At 46.5% G+C, this 23,633-nt stretch overlaps 1 protein-coding gene across 5 annotated transcripts; it reads left to right on the top strand.

Annotated features, from left to right (window-relative positions):
• The first annotated feature begins 213 nt into the window (after positions 1–213).
• On the top strand, positions 214–21,778 carry LOC148473966 (prostaglandin-E(2) 9-reductase-like). 5 transcript variants are annotated; one of them, XM_088459298.1, is made up of 10 exons: positions 232–329; positions 700–703; positions 4,457–4,624; positions 6,328–6,444; positions 9,331–9,408; positions 9,799–9,921; positions 12,543–12,652; positions 14,080–14,245; positions 15,932–16,014; positions 17,344–17,386. In XM_088459298.1, the coding sequence occupies exons 1-10, from the start codon at positions 232–234 to the stop codon at positions 17,384–17,386; spliced, it is 990 nt and encodes a 329-aa protein (XP_088315424.1). The 5 variants fall into 5 exon arrangements, with proteins under 5 accessions (XP_088315426.1, XP_088315424.1, XP_088315422.1 ...); XM_088459300.1 differs by lacking the exons at positions 700–703; positions 17,344–17,386 and adding an exon at positions 21,715–21,778 and having other exon boundaries at positions 214–318; XM_088459296.1 differs by lacking the exon at positions 700–703 and having other exon boundaries at positions 232–318; positions 15,932–16,011.
• The last annotated feature ends 1,855 nt before the right edge of the window (positions 21,779–23,633 follow it).

Raw genomic sequence — 23,633 nt, 5'->3', positions numbered from 1 at the left:
GGTTGGTACTTTATCTCTCTCTTCACTTTTTCTCTGGACAAGGCTTAGCACATCTCCTGCTTAGACCAGTCGGGACTGGACACAATGTAATGTGTCTTCTTCATTTTTTGAGGGGGAGGAAATGAATGATATTCATAGGAATATCAGTAATTTCCTCCCTACTTCTATAAAAGCCATCAATGTTACAGAAGCATACATATCTCCAAATTACCCGTGAAGTTAGGATTAAGCATGGACCTCCGCGCAGAATCCTCCATCGTCATGAATAATGGACAGAAAATCCCAGTCATCGGCTTTGGCACCTATGCCCCAGAACACGTGAGTGCATAGTGATAATTACAATGATTAAATATCAGGGTAGTCTATACAAATATTTGTATTACACATTTTTAAAAACAAACTCATTTTAATCTAGGACATGTTTTTACAAAATAACAGTTAGTAAATATATATCATAATCTATTACTCTTTCAGTCTACTGCACTTTTATAGCATCAGTGGCTGTATGTATTTAGATACACGGGGAGCTGTATCATCAGACGGGGAGGGTGAGATGGTCTGCAGCCATAGGAATAACTTGTACTAATAAAGGGAGATGGTCTGTAGCAATAAGAATATGAAAGTATTAACATTATTCATATTCAAAATCTATCAATCAATTAAACGATTTCTGTATCAAACCTGACACTATATTTACAGTAAGGTAGGTCTGAAATTAATTTTACAACCAAAACTTTAAGATTTGCTTTTCCCAAGTTGAAATCTGTAACTCAAAGGGGCATCATCCCTGCCGTTATTTTCCCATGCCTGATTTCCTTTGTAAAAGCCACAAAACATTTTAAAAAATATGAAACTCAAGATCAGATGCTGAAATTGAGAGTTTTTTTATGCATTAAATGAAGTTTTGTGAATTTTTATAAACTGGTGCATGGTAGGGAATGGCCATCGGTGGGGTGTCTATCGATGGTTATCATTGATGGGCCCATCAGTGATTACCATCGATGGTAAAAAAAAAACACATCAATGGTGAATCATCCATGGTTTGCACCCCCTCGATGGTCACTTCTGCTGCGGGCACGGCGGACCATTAAAAAATGGAGACAGGGCTTAGTGGCCGCCATGAGAGGGGCTAAGCTCTGTCCTGCTACTGGAAAAAAAACACAAATCGGCTCCCATTCATCCTTCGATGGTGGCAAACCATTGGTTCTCTGCCATCGATGCCAAGACTAGTTAATCAGCTGGAAACCATCAATGTTTTGAAAACATTGTTGGTCGTTGGCCATTCTTGAGTTGCCCGAGATGCCTCACTTTAGACTGTGTATTAATTGTTAGTAAATTTTTATATCGAGCTGTATACATCATAGAATAACACATTCTCCATCATGTATTAGCAAATTCTCTCCATTACCTCTGTGGTAATATATCCCCCCATCTCCTCTGTAGTAACACATTCCCCCATCACCTCTGTAGTAACACATTCCCATCACCTCTGTAGTAACACATCCCCCATCTCCTCTGTAGTAACACATCCTCCATCAACTCTGTAGTAACACATCCCCCATCACCTCTGTAGTAACACATCACCCATCACCTCTGTAGTAACACATCCCCTATCACCTCTGTAGTAACACATCCCCCATCACCTCTGTAGTAACACATCCTCCATCAGCTCTGTATTAACACATCCTCCATCAGCTCTGTAGTAACACATCCCTCCATCACCTCTGTAGTAACGCATCACCCATCACCTCTGTAGTAACACATTCCCCCATCACCTCTGTAGTAACACATCACCCATCACCTCTGTAGTAACAAATCCCCTATCACCTCTGTAGTAACACATCCCCTATCACCTCTGTAGTAACACATTCCCAATCAGCTCTGTAGTAACACATCCCCCATTACCTCTGTAGTAACACATCCCCCATCACCTCTGTAGTAACACATCCTCCATCACCTCTGTAGTAACACATTCCCTATCACCTATGTAGTAACACATTCCCTATCACCTCTGTAGTAACACATCCCCCATCACATCTGTAGTAACACATCCCCCATCACCTCTGTAGTAACACATCCCTCAATCACCTCTGTAGTATCACATCCCCATCACCTCTGTAGTAACACATCCTCCATCACCTCTGTAGTAACATATTCCCTATCAGCTCTGTAGTAACACATCCCCCATCAGATCTGTAGTAACACATCCCCCCATCACCTCTATAGTAGCACATCCCTCCATCACCTCTGTAGTAACACATCCCCATCACATCTGTAGTAACACATTCCCTATTAGCTCTGTAGTAATACATCCCCATCACATCTGTAGTAACATATCCCCCTATCACCTCTGTAGTAACACATCCCCCCATCACCTCTGTAGTAACACATCCCCATCACCTCTGTAGTAACACATTCCCTATTAGCTCTGTAGTAATACATCCCCATCACATCTGTAGTAACACATCCCCCTATCACCTCTGTAGTAACACATCCCCCATCACCTCTGTAGTAACACATCCCCATCACCTCTGTAGTAACACATTCCCTATTAGCTCTGTAGTAATACATCCCCATCACATCTGTAGTAACACATCCCCCCTTCACCTCTGTAGTAACACATCCCCCCTTCACCTCTGTAGTAACACATCCCCCCATCACCTCTGTAGTAACACATCACCCATCACATCTGTAGTAACACATCCCCCCATCACCTCTGTAGTAACACATCCTCCCATCACCTCTGTAGTAACACATCCCTCCATCACCTCTGTAGTAACACATCCCCATCAACTCTGTAGTAACACATTCCCTATTAGCTCTGTAGTAATACATCCCCATCACATCTGTAGTAACACATCCCCCCATCACCTCTGTAGTAACACATCCCTCCATCACCTCTGTAGTAACATATTCCCCATCACCTCTGTAGTAACACATCACCCATCACCTCTGTAGTAACACATTCCCCCATTCCCCCATCACCTCTGTAGTAACACATCCCCATCACCTCTGTAGTAACACATCCCCCATCTCCTCTGTAGTAACACATCCCCCATCACCTCTGTAGTAACACATCCTCTGTAGTAACACATCCCTCCGTCACCTCTGTAGTAACACATCCCCATCACCTCTGTGGTAACACATCCCCCATCACCTCTGTAGTAACACATCCCCCATCACCTCTGTAGTAACACATCCCCCATCACCTCTGTAGTAACACATCCTCCATCACCTCTGTAGTAACACATCCCCCATCACCTCTGTAGTAACACATCCCCCATCACCTCTGTAGTAACACATCCCCCCATCACCTCTGTAGTAACACATCCCCCATCACCCCTGTAGTAACACATTCCCTATCAGCTCTGTAGTAACACATTCCCTATCAGCTCTGTAGTAACACATCCCCCATCACATCTGTAGTAACACATCCCCCCATCACCTCTGTAGTAACACTTCCCCCATCACCCCTGTAGTAACACATCTCCTATCACCTCTGTAGTAATGCATCCTCTCCATCACCTCTGAAGTAACACATTCCCTGTCAGCTCTGTAGTAACACATCCCCCATCACCTCTGCAGTAACACATCCCCTCCATCACCTCTGCAGTAACACATCCCCTCCATCACATCTGCAGTAACAAATCCCCCACTTGCTCCTGGCAATGGGAGCGTGGTACCTGCTGTCTGTGATTTTGTAGCCCATTGTCACACTCCCAATGGTAGCACTTAATTGGTAGAGGCAGCCCTACCTGTCTCCCTGGTACATTCCCCCACCCATAATTTCCAACACTTACACATGTCATCTACACATGACAAAATAGGCTACCACCCTGATCAGCCAAAACCCTGGCCTAATCCGCTCAGAAATGCCCAACTTCAGGTCTGAGCCAGGATCTGCAGCCGCCATTACTGTTCCCATACAAGCTGTTACTCCGATGTCCTACTCTAGACATAGTTGAAAATTTGCAGCTGGGATGGTCCAAATTAACTACCAATCCCAATCAATGTCTGATCCCAACGTATCCATGGTTACTGGTCTTTAATGTGGTCACACAACAATCAGAGTCTAATTGTGCTCCAAAGCATCCAGTCACAAGCCTATGTGCCATGCCCACAGCCAGCACTTTTGATAAATACGCCAGCCACGCTCCCCTAAATACACCTTCTCCATCCCTCAGATCTCATCTAAATAACTTCATCTTGCAACATAAATATTGGTTTTGCATGTTGATGTGTAAGTGGGTTCTTCATGTTCCTAGGCCACACTCAGCAGGGAATCCTCATTGCTCCTCCCATCAGACGTAGCAACCTTGACCCACCAATCAGTGGTCTTTCCTGTAAACACAGGCACTTTTGCCAAAAATATATATTAGTGGCGTCACGGAACAGCATTTGCTGATTGCTCTATGTTTCTGTACTTCTTGTTTGACACTGTTGTCTGTGTGTCCAGTTTCCTAAGGGTCTGGCAGAGGAAGCGACCAAAGTGGCCATTGAGGCTGGATATCGGCATATTGACTGCGCCTATATCTATGGCAATGAGGCAGAAGTTGGGCGAGCCATCTGGGAGAAAATTGCAGACGGGACAGTGAGAAGGGAAGAGCTGTTTTACACGGGGAAGGTAGACAGAGAGTTATATTCTGTTCATTCCTGACCAGTGGCGGCTCCAGGGGTTGACGGCAGCGCATTCCAAAATTCAAATAGGGGAACCACACCCAACGGCATTGTGTGGCATGGCAGTTGGTGTGGCTCCCCTATTTGAATTTTGGACTGCGCTGTAGCCCCACCTGACCCATATTGTGCAGGTATAAGATGCAATAGCTATAAAAACCTGGACAAAGAATACTTGGACTTAGTGGTGCAGAGAAAACCTAGATTTGCAAGCTGTAAGTGTTAGCGGTAAATGCAAAAAATGGCATTTCCCTTATTGTACACAGTATATGTAATGTAAAGTGTCATGTGCACCAGAGAGAACAATGGGCCTGATTCAGAGCCGGACGCTCTGAACGAGCGCCCGCTCTGAATCAGGGCGTTTTTTTTTTTTAATGTTGTGACCTCTTGGCCACTCGCATAGCTGTGGGTTACCACCCACCGCTTATGCGAGCGCCCACCCACAGCTTATGCGAGCGTCCATGATGATGGTCGCGATGGTCAAGACCATCGCGACCATCGGGCTTGCGACGAGACCCTTGCGGTAGGGTTTCATTGCCGCAAGCCCCAGAGTGCTTTCAGCTCTATCAGAGCCGAAAGCACTCCCACTGACATCACTTGTGATGTCAGTGGAGCCGGCCCCAGACGGTAGGCGTTCCCATGGGAACGCCTCCGTCCGGGCAGCCACGCCCCCGGCACGCCCACCAAAGGGGCGACAGCACGCCCCCTTTGTAGGGAGACCCATAGCGACGGAGTGCCCATCGCTATCCGGGTCTTGCGCATGCGCACGACGGAGCCGGGTCCGTCGTGCGCATGCGCATTGGCCCAACATTGACCCGCTTGTGAGCGCTCAGCGCTCGCGAGCGGGTCTGAATCAGGCCCAGTGGTCAGTAATTATTAATAAATGTAAAAATGACATTTACCATATAAACTATATTTACATACAAACACATATTCCCGTGGTACGTCCACAACTTGATGTGACCATGCTCCTAATAGGGGATGTAGTTATCAGCATGGTGGATGGCATGCCACCGGTCTGAATTCCGACGCTGAAAGTCTGACATGGGACTTAAGATGGGCGCCAAAATACCAACACCTATTTTAATTCTGATGCTGGAATCCAGACGGACGCCAGCCCGAACGAGGTAAGTCCGGGGTGCCCTTAGCTGATCGCCGCGGGGGGAGTTAGGTTTAGGTTTTAGGGGGGGGGTTAGGGTTAGGCGCTAGGGGGGGAGGGTTAGGTTTAGGCGCTAGGGGGGGAGGGTTAGGTTTAGGCATGAAGGGGGGAGACTTAGGTTTTGGCACTAACGGGGATGGCTAGGGTGCATGGTGGGGAGGGTTAGGGTTAGGCTACAAGAAGGGAGGGTTAGGGTGAGAAGGGAGGATGGTAAGTATACTTACCCGACTCCTGGCGACATACCAACCATCGTGATGCCACTGTCGGTATTTTGACAGGAGGCATCTCGACAGCCGGCATTACAGACCGATTCCCCTAATAGGACGCATTCACGTCCCTTTTCGGAGTGGTTGTGTCCTAATTCCCAGCCACAGGATACTGGGAGGTATAACCGCTTATTGTATACTATCAATGCATTCTATGATAAATCAATATTTCATCACACATGCATATAAGACATTGCTTACTGACAGTCTCCTTTCCTATTACTGCAGCTGTGGAGCACATACCACTCCCCAGAGCACGTCCGACTGGCCCTGGAAAAGTCACTGCAAACGCTACAGCTGGACTACATGGACCTGTACCTTATACACATGCCTATGGAGCTCAAGGTACCACCTGTAGCACACGCCAAGCAGATTACCACCATTTATATATGTACAGTATATGTTGTATGAAAATGTGGCCCCCAACTCATCATACAGGGTGTTTCACTCGCTATTGGCCCCAAAGTCTTTCTTATAACTTTTATAGTAATTTACATAATTTCGTGAAATGTGACACAGATATTCCTCGGTCTATGAGAAACATGAGGGAAGTCATAGTAAGAACTGTATTCAATTTGAGCCAAGCCGCGATACTTTTTCGCCTCCCGGTTTTTTCGCCTACTTCGCTTGTTTTGCAGGGAGAAATGTATCGCGCACATTCCCGCGTATCCCCATATTTAATTTGAAAGTAGGCGAAAACAGGACCCGGCGAAACTTAAACAAGTGGAAAGTACTGTCAGATTTGGGGAAATCATCCTGACACCCCTCCAAAAGATGCTCTGACATGGGGGTTAGCTATGGTACCCCCCAATTTGGCTTGATGAAGGTATTTGTTGTTTTTAAACGGGCTCAATAGCTGCTAAATAGCGTTTTTCTATACGTGATGCAGAATTTTTTTGCAGAAAATAACTTATCCCAGCAAATTTGGGGTACTTGAAAATGGGGGTCAGCATATTTTAAAGTTGCTAAAGTTAAGTTGAAAAAAACACTTGGGGCATACTTGGGGACCCCCCCAGAGTCAAGTTCGCTAGTTTTTATCTTTGTCCCCCAACTGTTTTTTTTTTCGCCCCCAAATTCAAAGTGATTTTTTGGGGTGTCCTTAAGTGTTTTTTTTTTAATTTTGACACAGTTTACCTTTGGGGGACTGTCTGAAGGCTGCACAGGTGTTCCCGCAATGTTGCACCCCAAAACCCCAATTCTGCACTTTTTTCCGCCTCCTATTCATAGGCGATACTTTTTCACTTATTACATTGCATTGACTAAGTCTTTCAAATTGAATACGGAGTAAAACCAAAACAGGCGAAAATGACGTCATCGGCGAAAAGTTTTCGCCAAAGACACGCAAAAACGGCTTTTCGCTTCAAATTGAATACGGGCCTAAGTGTTAAAGGTGTTCGCCATTAGCATCCAGACAAGCTGTTCACGCATGAGCGCAGTGAAGGCCAACTGTTCCTTGCCAGCAGCGCAGCCGAAAATTCACGTAGGGGAGCCACATCAACAGCCAGTGAGGGTGGCAGTTGGTGTGATGCCAGTGAGGGTGGCAGTTGGTGTGGTTCCCCTATTTGAATTTTGCACTTTGCTGCAGCCCCACCTCTGGAGCCGCCACTGCTAGTCTGTAGGTATTTCTGCTTCTGACAGTGGTGTTGTGTACTGTGGCATCCACACTCATTGTGTTTGTGTGTTACGTGCCGATATGAACCGGTACACAGCTAAACAATGCGTTTATCTTCCTATGGGGGATGTCAAGGCACTGAGAGAAATCGTTCAGTGGGATATTGAGACTGTGACTCCCAATATGTTGGTTAAAAACCTCCCATAACATGGAGTGACGCGTTCTCACTTGCCTGGATGCTAATGGCGAAAACTTTCTACACTTGCTATGACTTCCTCATGTTTCTCATAGACCAAGGTACAATATGTCTGTGTCACATTTCACTAACTTACGTTATTTACTTTAAAAGTTATAAGTAAAACTTTGGGGCCAATAGCGAGTGTAACACCCTGCACTACCGTTCAGAGGCGCTTTAAGGGGCCCGCAATGTGCCAGAGTCTACTGCGCATGGACAGGTCTCCTGGAACATGGCGCCCGCGCTGCGTTCCCTGGACATCTCTACTGCACATGAGCGAATCATGGGAAAATGACCACGGTGGCCATTTTCCCAGTGATTTCTGTAGTGTCTGCAGCCAGTGTTGGGCCGATGGAGAGTTAAGTATATTTTAAATGGGTGCAGGGTGTGCGGTGTGTGGGCCCTCCTGGACCCAGGGGCCCGTGTGCAGATAGGAATACAGAAGATCCCTCTCTGGTAAATTTTGCAAAAAAGTAGCCTATAGGCGACTATTGGCTAATGCCATCTTCATATTGGTAAATCCGACAGCATAGCAGCCACTATAGAATCCAACGAGAGCTGCTCTGCGGTCGGAAATGGAGGGAAGGCTGCAGATAACAGAGGGATATGCTGCAGTCCACCCCTACTTAAATAGTGTTTACAGGGGAACATTTTGCATATATAGTTTTATATTTCCCTCAGTTCTGTTACACACAGTAGTATGGGTGCATATGCAAATTTAGGCTGGTTTGTCTATTGGTCCTGGTTCTGCACACAGTCTACCACACTCCACATTATGGGCCTGATGCTTAGTCGCACGCAGCAGCGTCTATTGGCGGTCGCCCCATCTGTGACTATATGCAAATGCACAGGTCTCCAGAAACATGGCGCCCGTGCTATGTTCCTGAAGACATCTCTAGTGCGCCAATGCGCAAATCACCGGGAAAATGGTCGCTGCACCATTTTCCCAGTGATTTCAGTCTGCGGAAATGGTCGATTCCGGACTCCACAAAGGTAAGTATAAGAATGTTCTGTGAACATAACCGCTTACACTGATGTACTTGTGACACTCCCATTACACCCACGCTGAATAGACTATTTTTAACGTGCATTTCTAACCACCTCTTAGTCAACGGCCATCACTTTTCTACCACACTATCTGGTACCGTCTGTCCCGATTACAGCGGCACCTTTGAAAGTACACTCTGGGTTAGGATATGCGCCGTAGGACATTTTATAATTTTTTCGCACATGCGCTGTTGCAAATAATCACTCAACGACATGAATCTCGGCATTGGGTGCGACTCGGAATCAGGCCCTATAGCTTCAGTTCCATCTCTGAAGATTTTGGGGTGCCCCATGTAACTTCTACTATTTATCTACCCATTGTGACTGTGTTTTGTAGCCTGGAGATTGTCCATTCCCTACGGATGAAAACGGTCAACTCATTTTTCACAATACAGATTTACGGGACACTTGGGAGGTGAGTGACATAAACATGCATATTGTGCTATGGAGCGTCACAGTGCTGTACGACTGTACGTTACTTAGCTCAAGAGGAATTGATACCTTATCATACAGACTGCTGTTTATCTTCTATCACCTGTATCCTGTTATCTTCAATAAAACCTACTCTGGTTTGGAATCAACGTGTGGACTACCCTCCTTGTTCATACACACTATACACCTACCAACTTGTAGGCATCTGCCAATAATATACACATGAACTGTACAGTAGAATAACCCGGTAATAGGTCAGTAGTTTTTGTACTAAGTAATTATTATCTCCACTATTATCTGTTAAACATCGGATGGAGGAGAAACAAATTTAAATAGTTCTGTCCATATATCCTAAGTTCTTTTGCCTTTTCAGGCTATGGAGAGGTGTCAGGATGCTGGGCTGGTGAGGTCTATCGGAGTCTCCAACTTTAATCGCAGACAACTAGAGCTGATTCTCAACAAATCAGGACTGAAGTACAAGCCGGTCTGTAACCAGGTAAAATGAATTATTTTGTTACTTTGAGCACTTTCAGGGGCTTGCGTGCATTTGGGGCGCATTTATTCCCAGAACGTGAGCAAGAACATCCCCGCACATGGAAAAGGGAAAGTGTAGGGATCGCTTAGACATGTGGCTTCACAATCTTAGTAGTAAATACATAAGTGACATTACTGTATTTGTACACAATGCAATACTGCAGTGATGTGTCATATACTGTATTGCAAGAGGGTATGAACAGTCTTATTAATAAATACCAAAGACAGGTTTTCCATATAAAATGTCACTAACTACACACACTAATATAAAATACAAATGAAATTACATTATATAATATTATATACTACTCGCAGTTGTTTTCCAGTTTAAAAATCAGATGTGAATCTTCCTTCCTGCCACAGTCCAAATGAAAATATGAATTAAGTAATGCAAATAGATGGCTGCAACTTTATATAACAGCCACGCTTATCAATCAGGTAGCAGGAGGGAGGGGTCAAGTGCAATCAGCCAATCAGAGGCAGCTAGATATCATCAGCATCATCCACACTTGTTGCATCAGCTGTTTGGTACGCGGTAAGGATTTGACTCCTGTCAGGTGTATGTGCGAATCTGTCCAGGTCTACTTCAGTCGCAATTGCGTGAACACGGTTTCATTCTGTTCGACCAACGCTTCACCACCGTTCCCCATTTCCACCTCTCCAAGCAAAACGCACGTGGAAGTTGCAACCAAATCTGCGTACAGACATGTGCGTACAATTTTTTTGGGTGTTCATATAGTATTGCAGTGATCCCCAAACTCAGCTTACAAAGCACCCTAACTGTTCGGCTATTAAGGAAAGGATAGCTATACTTGAGCACAGATAGTTTTCTCAAAATAAATTAAGTATTAATTAAGTTTCTTGCAATCAAGCCTGGATATCCTTAAAACCTGGACAGTTAGAGTGCCTCGAGGACCGCGTTTGGGTAACACTGCAGTACGCAGGGCCGTAACTAGGGTAGTGCGACCAGTGCCATGGCACAGGGCACCGCAGGGCAGGGGGCGCTGTATGGTCCTGTCAGTTTTCCTGTTTATTACCATTATCACTTGTAGCTTTCTCTTCTGTTATTCCCAGCATCTCCTGGCCTCCCCATATCTTCTCTGGCCCTTCCCCATGAGGCCATGGCCCTTTTTAAGGTGCACTATCTTATGTCCCTATTTAAAAATGGGGCCAATGCTCTCTCTGGCACAGGGCAGTAGTTACGACTCTGGCAGTACGTATAAGCGTATGTAATTTTGCATGTTCCAAAGGCCGTTAAGTTTCCAGCCGAGCCTGAAACATGGCCCAAAATGCAAATTCAGGCTGCCTTGAAACTTATTTTAATATTTTATACAGCAAAAACAAAATCTAATGTCTTCACTTGGGTGCAGAACCCAGAGCTTTATTGTGGTGATTCTGCATTCAGCACAGAACAGCCAGATTTATATAACACCGGCCCGTGCCCCCTATAGAGAACCAGTCATCGCATGTTCCCACCAGAACAGACATTTTACATCACATGAAGAGAACATTTCCCGTATTGGTTAATGACTTGTTATAGAGCATTTCTAATTTCTAGGTCATATTTTTTGTTATGTGATTTTCTAATGAGTGACTTGAAACGAAGTGCAGCCAACCCAATACCGTCCGTATACATTAATCATCATTATCAACTAAAAAAACTGCCCCTGTGGTGATGTAGGTGCAGAGTTTACCTTTGGTAGGATACTTGGAACCCAAAATAAGACCCATCTCAAAGGGGCGTGTGCTTAAATTGTGCCTGCATGTTCTCTGTATCAGGGGCGTTTCTAGAGAGGAGGGGGCCCATGTGCAGTCTCCGACACGGGCCCCTCCCCTCCGTCCGGCGGCCGGCCGCGCACTGAGCTGTGCGCGGTCAGCGCCGGAGTTGTAGACTCTGGGCACTAGATTACGCCCAGAGTCTATAGAGTATGCACTGGTTACCGGGAAAATGGCTGCGTCGGCCATTTTCCCAGTACTGTGCATGCGCAAACGACGGGAAAATGGCCGTGGCGGGCATTTTTCCGTTGTTTTTGCAACGCCCGGACCCCCACACCGACGTGGGACTCCAGAGAGGTAAGTAATACTATGGGTGCAGGGTGTGTGGTGCGGTTCCCCCCTGGACCCAGGGGCCCGTGTGCCCCGCACACCATGCACCCATTATAGATACGTCCTGCTCTGTATACTGCACCTGCATAGGAGTGCCCATCATCTGACTGTCAAATGCTAATCTCTAATACATAGGTTCTCAAACTTGATCCCCAAGGCCCCAAACAGTTCATGTTTTCTAGCTATCCTCTCAGAATCACAAATTATATAAATAACCCCACCTGTAGATCTTTAAAATGTGTCAGGGAGTAACGACTACACCTGTGTACCTGCTGGGTGACCTGGAAAACATGAACTGTTTGGGGTCCTAAGGACCGAGTTTGAGAACCACTGCTGTAATATTAGCTACAAATACTGGTGCAACTCTTTGCTTGTCTTTCAGTAACACAGTAACATTCCTGAGCCAGTTGCTGCCTGTGATAGATTTGCTTGTTCTTTCAGGGTCTGGATTTATCCGGTAACTTCTGCCCCCTACAGGTGGAATGTCATATTTATCTGAGTCAGCGAAAACTGCTGGAGTATTGCAGATCTCACGGTATCGTCCTGGTCGGATATAGCGTACTGGGGTCCAGCAGGGATGAGAAATGGTAATGGATAACTTCACAATAAATCCATTATTTATTGTTTACAATTGGTGATCTATTATTGTTATAAAAATGTACAGCTGTGTCCTTTCTCATCTAGCCTCCAATATGCTACTCAGCGCGATATGCCTTGCGTGAGTGAGCCGCCAGGTCCCATGCAACTCTGCTAGCGTTGGGCGTCTTTTGTTTGCAATACAATGCGACTAGGATGCACCATGAGACTATGCTGATTCATTTGATATGTGACACTTGTACATCAGGATACCAGAACACTTGTATATTGGGATCTCAGAACAATAGAACACTGACACCCAGGATACCAGAACACTTGTATATCAGTATACCAGAACAATAGAACACTGACACCCAGGATACCAGAACACTTGTATATCGGGATCCCAAAAGAATGTCTCATTGACACCCGCGATACCAGAACAATGACTCACTGACACCCGGGATACCAGAACAATGACACACTGACACCCGCGATACCAGAACAATGACTCACTGACACCCGGGATACCAGAACAATGACACACTGACACCCGGGATACCAGAACAATGACACACTAACACCCGGGATACCAGAACAATGACGCACTGACATCCGGGATACCAGAACAATGACACACTGACATCCGGGATACCAGAACAACGACACACTGACACCCGGGATACCAGAACAATGACTCACTGACACCCGGGATACCAGAACAACGACACACTGACACCCGGGATACCAGAACAATGACACATTGACACCCGGGATACCAGAACAATGACACATTGACACCCGGGATACCAGAACAAAGACACACTGACACCAGGGATACCAGAACAAGGACACACTGACACCCGGGATACCAGAACAACGACACACTGACAACCGGGATACCAGAACAAGGACACACTGACACCCGGGATACCAGAACAACGACACACTGACACCCGGGATACCAGAACAACGACACACTGACACCCGGGATGCCAGAACAACGACACACTGACACCCGGAATACCAGAACAACGACACACTGACAACCGGGATACCAGAACAATGACGCACTGACACCCGGGATACCAGAACAATGACACACTGACACCCGGGATACCAGAACAATGACACACTGACACCCGGGATACCAGAACAATGACACACTGACACCCGGGATACCAGAACAATGACACAGTATTTAATAAAGTAATATTTCCTTGATCAGTGCACCCTTTGCAGACTGTTTCTATTTGTACACTTTAAACAATTCCTCTATTGTCCGTGGTAGCACCCCCCCCCCTATTTTTGAACAAATAATTGACCCAATCTAATCATAATACATAGGGGTTAATTTCAATACATTAACTATTAAGAATCTCCTAGTGCAGAAGACGATCTCTCTCCTTTCTTACACCATGACTGTTCATTTTCGTAGGATTGACCAAAATTCGCCGGTTGTCCTTGAAGATGACGTATTGGTCGCTGTCGCCAGGAAATACAATAGGTCTCCTGCTCAGGTGGCCCTAAGATATTTCCTCCAGCTCGGTGTTGTTGTCCTGGCAAAGAGCTTCAACCCCATGAGGATCAAAGAAAATGTTCAGGTATCTAATACGGTGGGAAAAAAACAAACAAATGCTACCACATTGGAGAAGGTTTATATTATATTACTGTGCAAAGCAAAGCTCAGGTGACTGATACCTGCACAATCTATATTGTTATTTGAAAAATGTAACCAATAAAAAAATTTTTGTCCTCCTGGAAGCTGCCAAGCAACCAATCAGCAGCGCACGCCAACGCTCGCACCATTACTCGCACTATCAGACATTGCACCTTCCCTTTTGGAGGCGCAGATTATTCGAACATGGCCGCCGGTATCAGTGCAACTGCGGCAAAAGGCGCAGACGCTGACTGTGACACGCACACAACATGCCCATGTCTGGCTAACCACCCCTCCTGTTACCGTCCTAGAAACGCCCAACGAAATTGCCTCTCTCTCCTCGTCCAAATTCATTCTTCGTCTCTCGGCAGTAACCATCGGGAAACACATGCGCAGACTTAATGTCAATGTCCCCTCCCCTTGCGTGCGGCATCGACATTACGTGCACCCTTCCCAGCGCACAGCGACGCTGCAAAATGAAAAAATAAATAAACCTAAGGGGGCGTGGCCACGCCTCCTGCGATTAGGCCCTGCCCCCTTTACCCGGGCCCATTGCGGCTCTTGACACCCCTGAACACCCCTGCACCTAAATATCTGTCACCATCATAACACACATTGATGACACCTCGGGGATAGCTGCATACCCCCATTACTACACTACTGTACGTGTCCAATAATATATGCAGATTGCACTTATCTTTCCCCAGTGTTTCTTCCCTAGACCCTTTCTTACCAGTATAGATGACCAGTATCAGTAGAGCTACCTAGATTAGGCCATACAATAAGTCTCTTCTCTCTGTGCCGTCTTTTATAGCCTCCTAGGCCCAGTTACCTAAGCCCCCAGGCTCTCTCCCTCCCTTTCCGCTGACCTACCAACTCTTCTTCTAGTGGACTTCAACATCTCCAGGAACAACCCTACTGCTATAACCCCCTCTAAACTCCTCTCACTGTCTCCCAATGTGCAGTATCTCTCACTCATCCCATTACACCCTCCCTGCACCAACTCAGCCTCCTCATTTATCAAGTCACACATAGAAACATTAGGGAGACGAGGGAGGGGAGCAGCGTCCAGCCTGCCAGGTAGGATCAGAAGGTCCCTCTCCAGCTTGGCTTTCCTCATGGGGAAAGCTGGATAACGCCATCTGCTTTTAAAAGCTTGTTATATACTGTAGCCCCATTTCGCTGTCCCCAAAGTCCGTGTCTGAGATATCGGTGACCTCTCCGGAATTATAGCACTCTCTGTAAAGCGCTGCGGAATATGTGTGCGTTATATAAATAACTGGTAATAAAAAAATAGCACAGTTATTTCATTTTGCCACAATCCTGTCAAAACGTCACTTTTTGCCGTTACTGCTGTTTAATAAATAGGCCCCTATTAGAGAAATATTTAATGTGCTCCTCTCCTGATGGTCTAGTCTTCAAAGCCGGAAATAACACTGAACGATTATTCCCGTAACACTCTCTTTACTATATCACGATCAACTTCTTACCAAGGATAGAGAGGAATTGTTTTTTTCTAGTATTTCCTGTATAAATTGCAGCAGAGTGTTTGTAACATGTTTATTATGTTCTAACGACGACGCAGGTTGTCTCATTCTATCTAATCTGTCTATTTTGTATTTTGTTGCAGGTGTTCGACTTTCACCTATCACCAGAAGATCTGAAAGAACTGGAAGCCCTCAATAGAAATTATCGTTATGTTGGGGCCAAGCAGTGAGTAAAATGAGTGGGTCATGCACGTTACACAGTGTTATATCACAGGGTGTGATATAACATTAACGCACTGAAGGCGACCTATCGTGTGACGGGATCCGGCAGGGGTCCTGGCGTCAGCAAGTGCATACACACTTGCCGATGTCGGGAGCGACCTCGCGGCACTGGGGGCCTTTCTGCATTTGGCAGATTGGCCATGCTGACAATGTCGCCCTTCGGACCTGCATCGTCCGTGACAGAGGGTACACACTAGTCGATGTGCCTGATAGGTCGTCCCATCCGGCCAGATCGGACGACATATCGTCTAGTGCAGAGGTTCCCAAACGCGGTCCTCGAGGCACCCCAACAGATCACGTTTTAGAGCTATCCATGGTTGAGCAAAGGTGGTTAAATCAAATTGACTGAGGTACTAATTAAGTCACCTGTACTCAACCATGGATATCTCTAACACCTGAACCGTTGGGGAACCTTGAGGACCGCATTTGGGAACCTCTGGTCTAATGTGTACCCGGCATAAGGGGGAGATATAGCAACCGAAACCCAGATATTAAGACTCTGATGAGACAGCAATTTATCAAGAAGTTGTCCTGGAAAGATTATACTGATACACCCCGCGGGCTGATGGCCAGTGAGCAGAGCCGTAACTAGACTTTTTGGTGCCCTGTGCCAGAAAGAGCAAAGGGACATAATGCACCCAAAAAAGGGCCATGGCTTCATGGGGAAGGGCCAGGGAAGAGATAGGGGAGGCCAGGAGATGCTGGGGATGAAATAAGAGGAAGCTACAAGCAAGAATGATAATAAACAGAAATTGGACAGGCCCAACCAGCGCCCCCTGACCTGTGGTGCCCTGTGCGATGGCACCGGCCGCACTACCCTAGCTACGGCCCTGCCAATGAGTATCCAAGGATATTTGGAATGGATCCCGTGGTAAAAGTAAGGTTGTACAGGCCCGTACAGCGTACCATTAGGAAATTAGTACGCCGTGCCACCATGTTGACCTATAGATTTTTTGTTGATTTTTAAGGTTAGGCTTAGGGGTTAGTTTTAAGCTAAAATAACATATGTTAAATGTCGACATTCTAAACAGGTCGACAGTGTAAGCATGTCGACCTAACGACCTTTTAACTGTTGACACTCAGAACCTGCCGACATTTTGGTGTCGACATCCTGGATATCGGTCTTCTGAATGTCAACAAGTCATATCGCCCCCCTCCTGTTTGCTAATATATACACATATATATGTCTGGGGTATGTTGGTCAGCGAAGCAGCCAAACCAAGCGCCCTAGCTGCTAGGAAGATTAATACAAAGCACTTACGTTTTCTTTCAGATGGGTTAACCACCCTGAGTATCCATTCCACGATGAATACTGAAGACCAACGTAAAACCTGTCCTGCCGCAAAAAAGTCAGAAATTTTGCTTAGATTTTAAAATAAAGTATCACACGGGATGTCGCACGTACGGAGCTAATTAAATAAATGATACCGGCATGATTAACCAGAGAGACTATAGACTATTTAGATGTTTTCGGGAAACACTGGGCAATTCCCCTAGTGCTGACTTCTCTTTAATAGACTTCCCTACATGCAATATCTCACACTCATTATATTGCGTAGGTAAAAACACGACCAACGCAACTGTACCGTGCTCTCTTACTGCCACACTTAGCCATCATTATAACGTGTTATACATATGTTTTTAGGCTATATTATAATGTGCATAAACCTCACACTATGTAATACCCTCTGATCTTTCCAGATATACTGCTTTGGGCTACAATTATATCACTTTTGAGTGTTGACAATAAAAACTTTAAAAAAAAAATAATAATTATGTATTAAATGTATGAGTGTGCCAAAATCAGTTGAACATGTACTTATTATCCTCATGTCCCCCAAGAGCACCTGCCCTAGCTCACATTATAGCTATCTAAGGTCAGTATGTGTTTTTTCAGTCTCCACAGCAGCACATCTCTGCTCATATTGTATGAATGTCAGCCCTAATATAATTGTAACATATGAGATTGTGTTATGTTATCTGTTACACTGTAGGTGAGGTATTCGTGTTAGCCCTAATACTTCCTATTGTTAACTTATGCCAAAGGAGTAACGCTGGGTACACATTAGACGCTGCGCAAATGATATAGTGCATACTCGCTATGCAATCTAACATATCGTGCATTGGTACTGATTCAGAGGCGCTCGCTATTTGCGAGCGCTCGCTCTGAATAAGGGCGTATTAAAAAAAAAAAAATCGGCCTCCAGGCCGCTTGCATAGCTGGAGATGGTCGTGATTATCGCGACCATCATCAGGCTTGCGACGAGACCCTTGTGGTAGGGTCTCATCCACCGCAAGCCCCAGTGAACTTCCTGCTCTAATATATAATAATAATAATAATGTGTCTAATAATAATGTGATGTCAGTAGGGCCGTCCACAAACGGCAGGCGTTCCTTCGGGAACGCCTCCATCTCTGCAGCCACCCCCCCCAACCCGCCTACAAAACGGGGCGAGCTGTCGATCAACATCGACAGCCACCCCGTTTTGCTGCGAGCCCCGAGCGAGTGAAGTTCTCACTCGCTCCGGGGCTCGCGCACGGATCCTAATCATGCCCATTGTTCGGTCGTTAATGATACATATCGCCCGATCGGATAGTAGTGCATACACACTGCGTGATTTGCGGAAAATCATTGACGATATCTTCAGATTGAGCAGCATATACGGCATATCTGAAGATGCGACGGATGACGCAGTGGGAGCGCACATAGGACCTGATTTAGCACAGGACGGAATTGCAAAGCTGCACGCAAACAGCTTTGCAATTCCGTCCTTGCAATTATGGTAATCCAGCAGGAGACATCACGCCTCCCACATGCATCAGTTATCCGAGCCGCGTTAGACAGCGCCGCATCGAATAATCTGTGGGAACATCGGTCGGCTAAGTGACCCATGGGGTCACGCAGCAGGTCGTTGCAGTCGACAGGAAGAGGCCAGAAAACCTCCATCAACCGACGGAGATCCTGGCATCTTCCCTCCTCCCCAACAGTGGCTATACGCCTTAGTTTCGGGAAACGGAAGCAGTTGCCGCAGCCCACCCGCCCACAAACGGCAGCAGACTGTCAATTAATGACAGTCTGCTGCCAGTCTGCGTGTGGAATCGCATACCTGTACTGCACATGCGCAGAACGGGTCAGGCGCCGGCACTGATTCTGCATTTAGAAGTTCACTAGTGTGCATATTCTGCCGTAAAACCCCTGACAATGAACATGAAACCCCTGGCAACAAGCATGAAACCCCTGGCAACAAGCATGGAACCCCTGACAACGAGCATGGAAACCCATAGCATGAACCCCCTGGCAACAAGCATGGAACTCAGAGCACAAAACCCCTGACAACGAGCATCGTAATCATTCAATCGCTCATTAATCGTGCACTATAATGTCGGAAACGACCAGCGATGCACACTCACGCTGGTCGTTTCCGACATCAATCATCACCTGAATATGCCGGTCAATCTACCGGTAATGACAGATTGGCCATGTTCGGGGATGAGGTAGGGTGCCTGCACTGAACGACATATCGTTCAGTGTAGGCACACAGTGCATGAGGAACGACTGTACGATTACAATGTTGTAATCGTACTGTTGTTCCGTTATCTGCTAGTGGATACACGGTATTACTGTGGGGCATAAAATGGTGTCAAGGGCATATCTGTATGTAGCATAATGTGTAACGGGCATTATGGTGTGCGGCATGATGTGTAATATGCATTACAGTGTGGCATAATGTGTAAGGAGCATTACAGTGTGTGGCATAATGTGTCAGGGGCATTACGGTGTGTGGAATATGTAATGGGCATTATGGTGTGTGGCACTATGCTGTGTGGCAGAATGTGTAAGGGGCATTACGATGTGCGGCATAATGTGTGAGGGGCATTACAATGTGTGGCATAATGTGTAAGGGGCATTACAATGTGTGGCATAATGTGTAATAGGCATTACAGTGTGTGGCATAATGTGTAAGGGGCATTACAATGTGTGGCATAATGTGTAAGGGGCATTACAATGTGTGGCATGATGTGTAATAGGCATTACAGTGGGTAGCATAATGTGGAAGTGGTATTACAGTGTGTGGCATAATGTGTAATAGGCATTACAGTGTGTGCCATAATGTGTCAGGGGCATTACGGTGTGTGGAATGTGTAATGGGCATTACAATCTGTGGCATGATGTGTAATAGGCATTACAGTGTGTGGCATAATGTGTAAGCGGCATTACAGTGTGTGGCATAATGAGTAATAGGCATTACAGTGTGTGGCATAATGTGTAAGGGGCATTACAGTGTGTGGCATAATGTGTCAGGGACATTAAGGTGTGTAGAATGTGTAATGGGCATGATGGTATGTGGCATTATGTTGTGTGCCATAATGTCTAACGGCATTACGATGTGTGGCATAATGTGTAAGGGGCATTACAATGTGCGGCATAATGTGTAAGGTGCATTACAATGTGTGGCATACTGTGAGAGGGGCATCACGATGTGTGGCATAATGTGTAAGGGGCATTATTATAAGGTGGAAATATGACAAATGTAAAAACTGTCTATAGGGGGTGGGGGCGCATTTGTAACTGCTCGCACTGGGAGCCAACATTTTTTGGCAGAAGGGAGGAACATTTATAGTTACTGCACTGCCTAAACCACAGGAGATCAAGGGTCTGATTCAGAGCCGCTCGTAAGCGGCCGCTCATTCGCTCCGAGCGATGTTTGCCCAACTGCGCATGCGTACGGATCGTTATACGCATGCGCGAACCAGTCAGTGCGGTCGAAATTCATGTGCTCGCAAAATAGCGAATGCCTGATAATTTGAGTGACAGAAAGAGGCGTATGTGGGTGGAAACAGGAGAATGTGCTTGAAAACGGGGAGTGGAGATCCGAACGCAGGCGTGCTTAAAGGTCAAAACGGGCATTTTATGGGTGTGCATAATTAATACAGTAGCGTCATTGACCACGTCACTGGGTTATTTAATAGCCAGAACTGCTCGCAAAATTGTGGTAGCAAAAACCAACCACAAGAATAGCGAGCAGTTCATACCCTGGTCGATGTACTCGATTAATCTAATAAATAGCGGACATGACGTAGGATGCGAGCGGCCAGGGGGCGTAGTTATCCAAAAACGACCGCAAGTTTTGTTCGCTCGTTCAGACCTAGAGGCGTGAACAGACCGCAAAGAGCGAACGGTTCATTTGAATAGCCAACCCTATTTTCTGGACGAGCGAGCGCTAATTGCGTCCGGCTCTGAATCAGGCCCCAAGCTCGGTGTAGTATCCCCCTCTCTGTTCTGCATCTAACCAGACAGGGTGGCTCTCTGTGTCTGACTTAATCACCTTAATTAGGAAATGTGTATTGTATTCCTATGCCTTAGTATCCCATGACACAGAAGAAAGCCAAACACATCCCTGCAGCCTGAGACTATTCTGGGGGTATAAGGAGGAGTAGTTCAGTGTACAAGGCAGAATTGCTGTTCTGAGGCTAAGCTGATTGCTGTGGAACTCATTGCAGTGGATTATTTGAAACGTTGAGCCACCTTATTCATCTGGGACTCATCCCTCCCTTTCAAGTGTTTCATACTCTACCATGTCTGGGTGATCTGCGGACCCCATATCCTCACAATGAGTAATGTACATGCCTAGCACCGTAGACAGGCACAGTCCAGGTCCTCTATGCTCCATGATACGGTCACTGGCTGCAGGAGGAAGTGCACAGTGACACAAATCACAGGAAGCTTCATCCTGCAGTCTCTAATTCATTGATATCACCATCCTTGTTCCTTTTGTGTCTGTCACCTCCAAAACAACGCCTGTCATCACAACTTACTAAATGGCAAGCCACACACAAAACACATGGGGGGAGATGCATCAAACCTTGTAAGTGAAGTTTCCCATAGCAACCAATTAGCTTCTAGCTCTAATTTATCTAGAACCTGCTATAAAATGACAGACACTGATTGGTTGGTTGGTAATTTATCTCTCTCCACTTTATCTCTCTCCAAGGCTTCATACAGTACATCTCCCCCTGCATCACATGAACCACTACTTGCGAGAACGCAGCCTATAATATCATCACCGACCGATGCGGTGTCTGAGGAACATTTCATGAAAATTGGGATAATTTTCCATTTTGATGACAGTAATGGCCGCTGTATTGTGCATTTCTGTGGATTGAAGGTACAGCAGCTCTTTTGTGGGACAAGATTATGTAAATGATATAAAGATGTGGGGAAGGGACATTTGGGAGAGGTTCCTTATTTGACTATGGCCCCCAATTATTAATGATCGCTATTGCAATGCGATCAAGGCATAACATTACCGTCCATGATTGCATTGCAATATGCGATCATCCAGCACATGCAGGGACATGGGTTCTGAAAGGAGCTCGTCCCCGCGATGTGCCCGGAGAGCTCCCGGCCAGTGCAGAGGGTCCTGCATATCAGGGCTGTCTTAACAGCAGTGTGGGCCCTGGACAAAGCAATGCACTGGGGCCCCTACCCACCCATTCACGTGAAAAACATCCATTCCCAAATCCAATGCCCAGTCAGAGACCCTGTCGCAGAAAACAGCCTGGCTCTATCTTACCTGCCGGGTCGGGAGGCAGTGGCTCGCCTGGCTGAGGAGTCCTGACTCCTGAGGACTCGGAGGCGACGATGGACTGGGCGGATCCTCCAGTGATCAGATTCGGTCCGGCACCAGACACGCGGCAGGCGGCTGAGCGGCGCACTCGAAGGAGCCAGCAGCAGCTGGTCTGGCCGGAGCTGCTGCTGCTCGCGCATCAAGACAACCAATCAGCAGTCGTCTCTCAAAGAGACTGTCTGACTGGAGTTGCCGGAAGTCACAGACAGGACAGTGTAACGGGATGGTGAGTACGCGTCAACCACGGAGGGGGGGGGGACGCTCGTCGCGGGCGGGGGAGGGCTGGCGGATCGGGACACAGTACTTGGAAAAAAATAAAAAATTACCAACTGGCTGCTGCTGCAGGAGGGCTGGCGGGCCCCTTGAAGCCTAGGGCCCTTGGGCAACTGCCCAATAAGCCCAATGGAAGAGACGGCAATGCTGCACATGTGCAGTCACATTGCCCGGTAGGGTTCTGGAGGAACCCTCCGCCGGCTAATTATGCGCAGTGTAGCCCATAGGCTACAGCAGCTAATGCCATCTTCAGATGGCGTTAGCTGCAGGGATCAATATCCGGAATGCATTGCATTCCAGATGTTGGTAAATTTGGCAGCATCGCTTCCCCCATAGAAACCTGTGGGGGATGCGGCTGCCTGCAGGAATGGAGGGGATCACACTGCGGTCCAGTCCTTCATACATCCGGGGGATACTAAATATTTGTGGTTAACCCCCAAACGGGTGTTTTCGGGGATTATACCTCAGATATACATTGATAAATGGACCCCTAAAAGGACGTGACGCAGAACAATTTTCTTGTCTCATTCACCTCCCCTGAGGATATGGTGAGTGTCTAGTCCAATACTTGTAGTGTAATGCATTTTTTTCAGTCACACTGTGATGTCATAGCCCAGTGCCAGCTATAGGAGACATATCTGTCCATCTGCAGGTGTGTACGG

This window comes from Taudactylus pleione, unplaced genomic scaffold (assembly GCF_031769625.1).
Source record: "Taudactylus pleione unplaced genomic scaffold, aTauple2 ptg000903l, whole genome shotgun sequence".
Classification (NCBI taxonomy): domain Eukaryota; kingdom Metazoa; phylum Chordata; class Amphibia; order Anura; family Myobatrachidae; genus Taudactylus; species Taudactylus pleione.
The sequence above is the reverse complement of the archived record's forward strand: the minus strand, read 5'-3'. Positions and strand labels throughout refer to the sequence as shown.

Excerpts from the sequence above, each read along its gene's own strand:
- LOC148473966 (XM_088459300.1), top strand. The coding sequence starts at position 232 with ATGGACCTCCGCGCAGAATCCTCCATCGTCATGAATAATGGACAGAAA. Across the intron at positions 6,445-9,330 it reads ACATGCCTATGGAGCTCAAG|CCTGGAGATTGTCCATTCCC; the intron begins GTACCACCTGTA and ends TGTGTTTTGTAG. Across the intron at positions 14,246-15,931 it reads GGATCAAAGAAAATGTTCAG|GTGTTCGACTTTCACCTATC; the intron begins GTATCTAATACG and ends ATTTTGTTGCAG.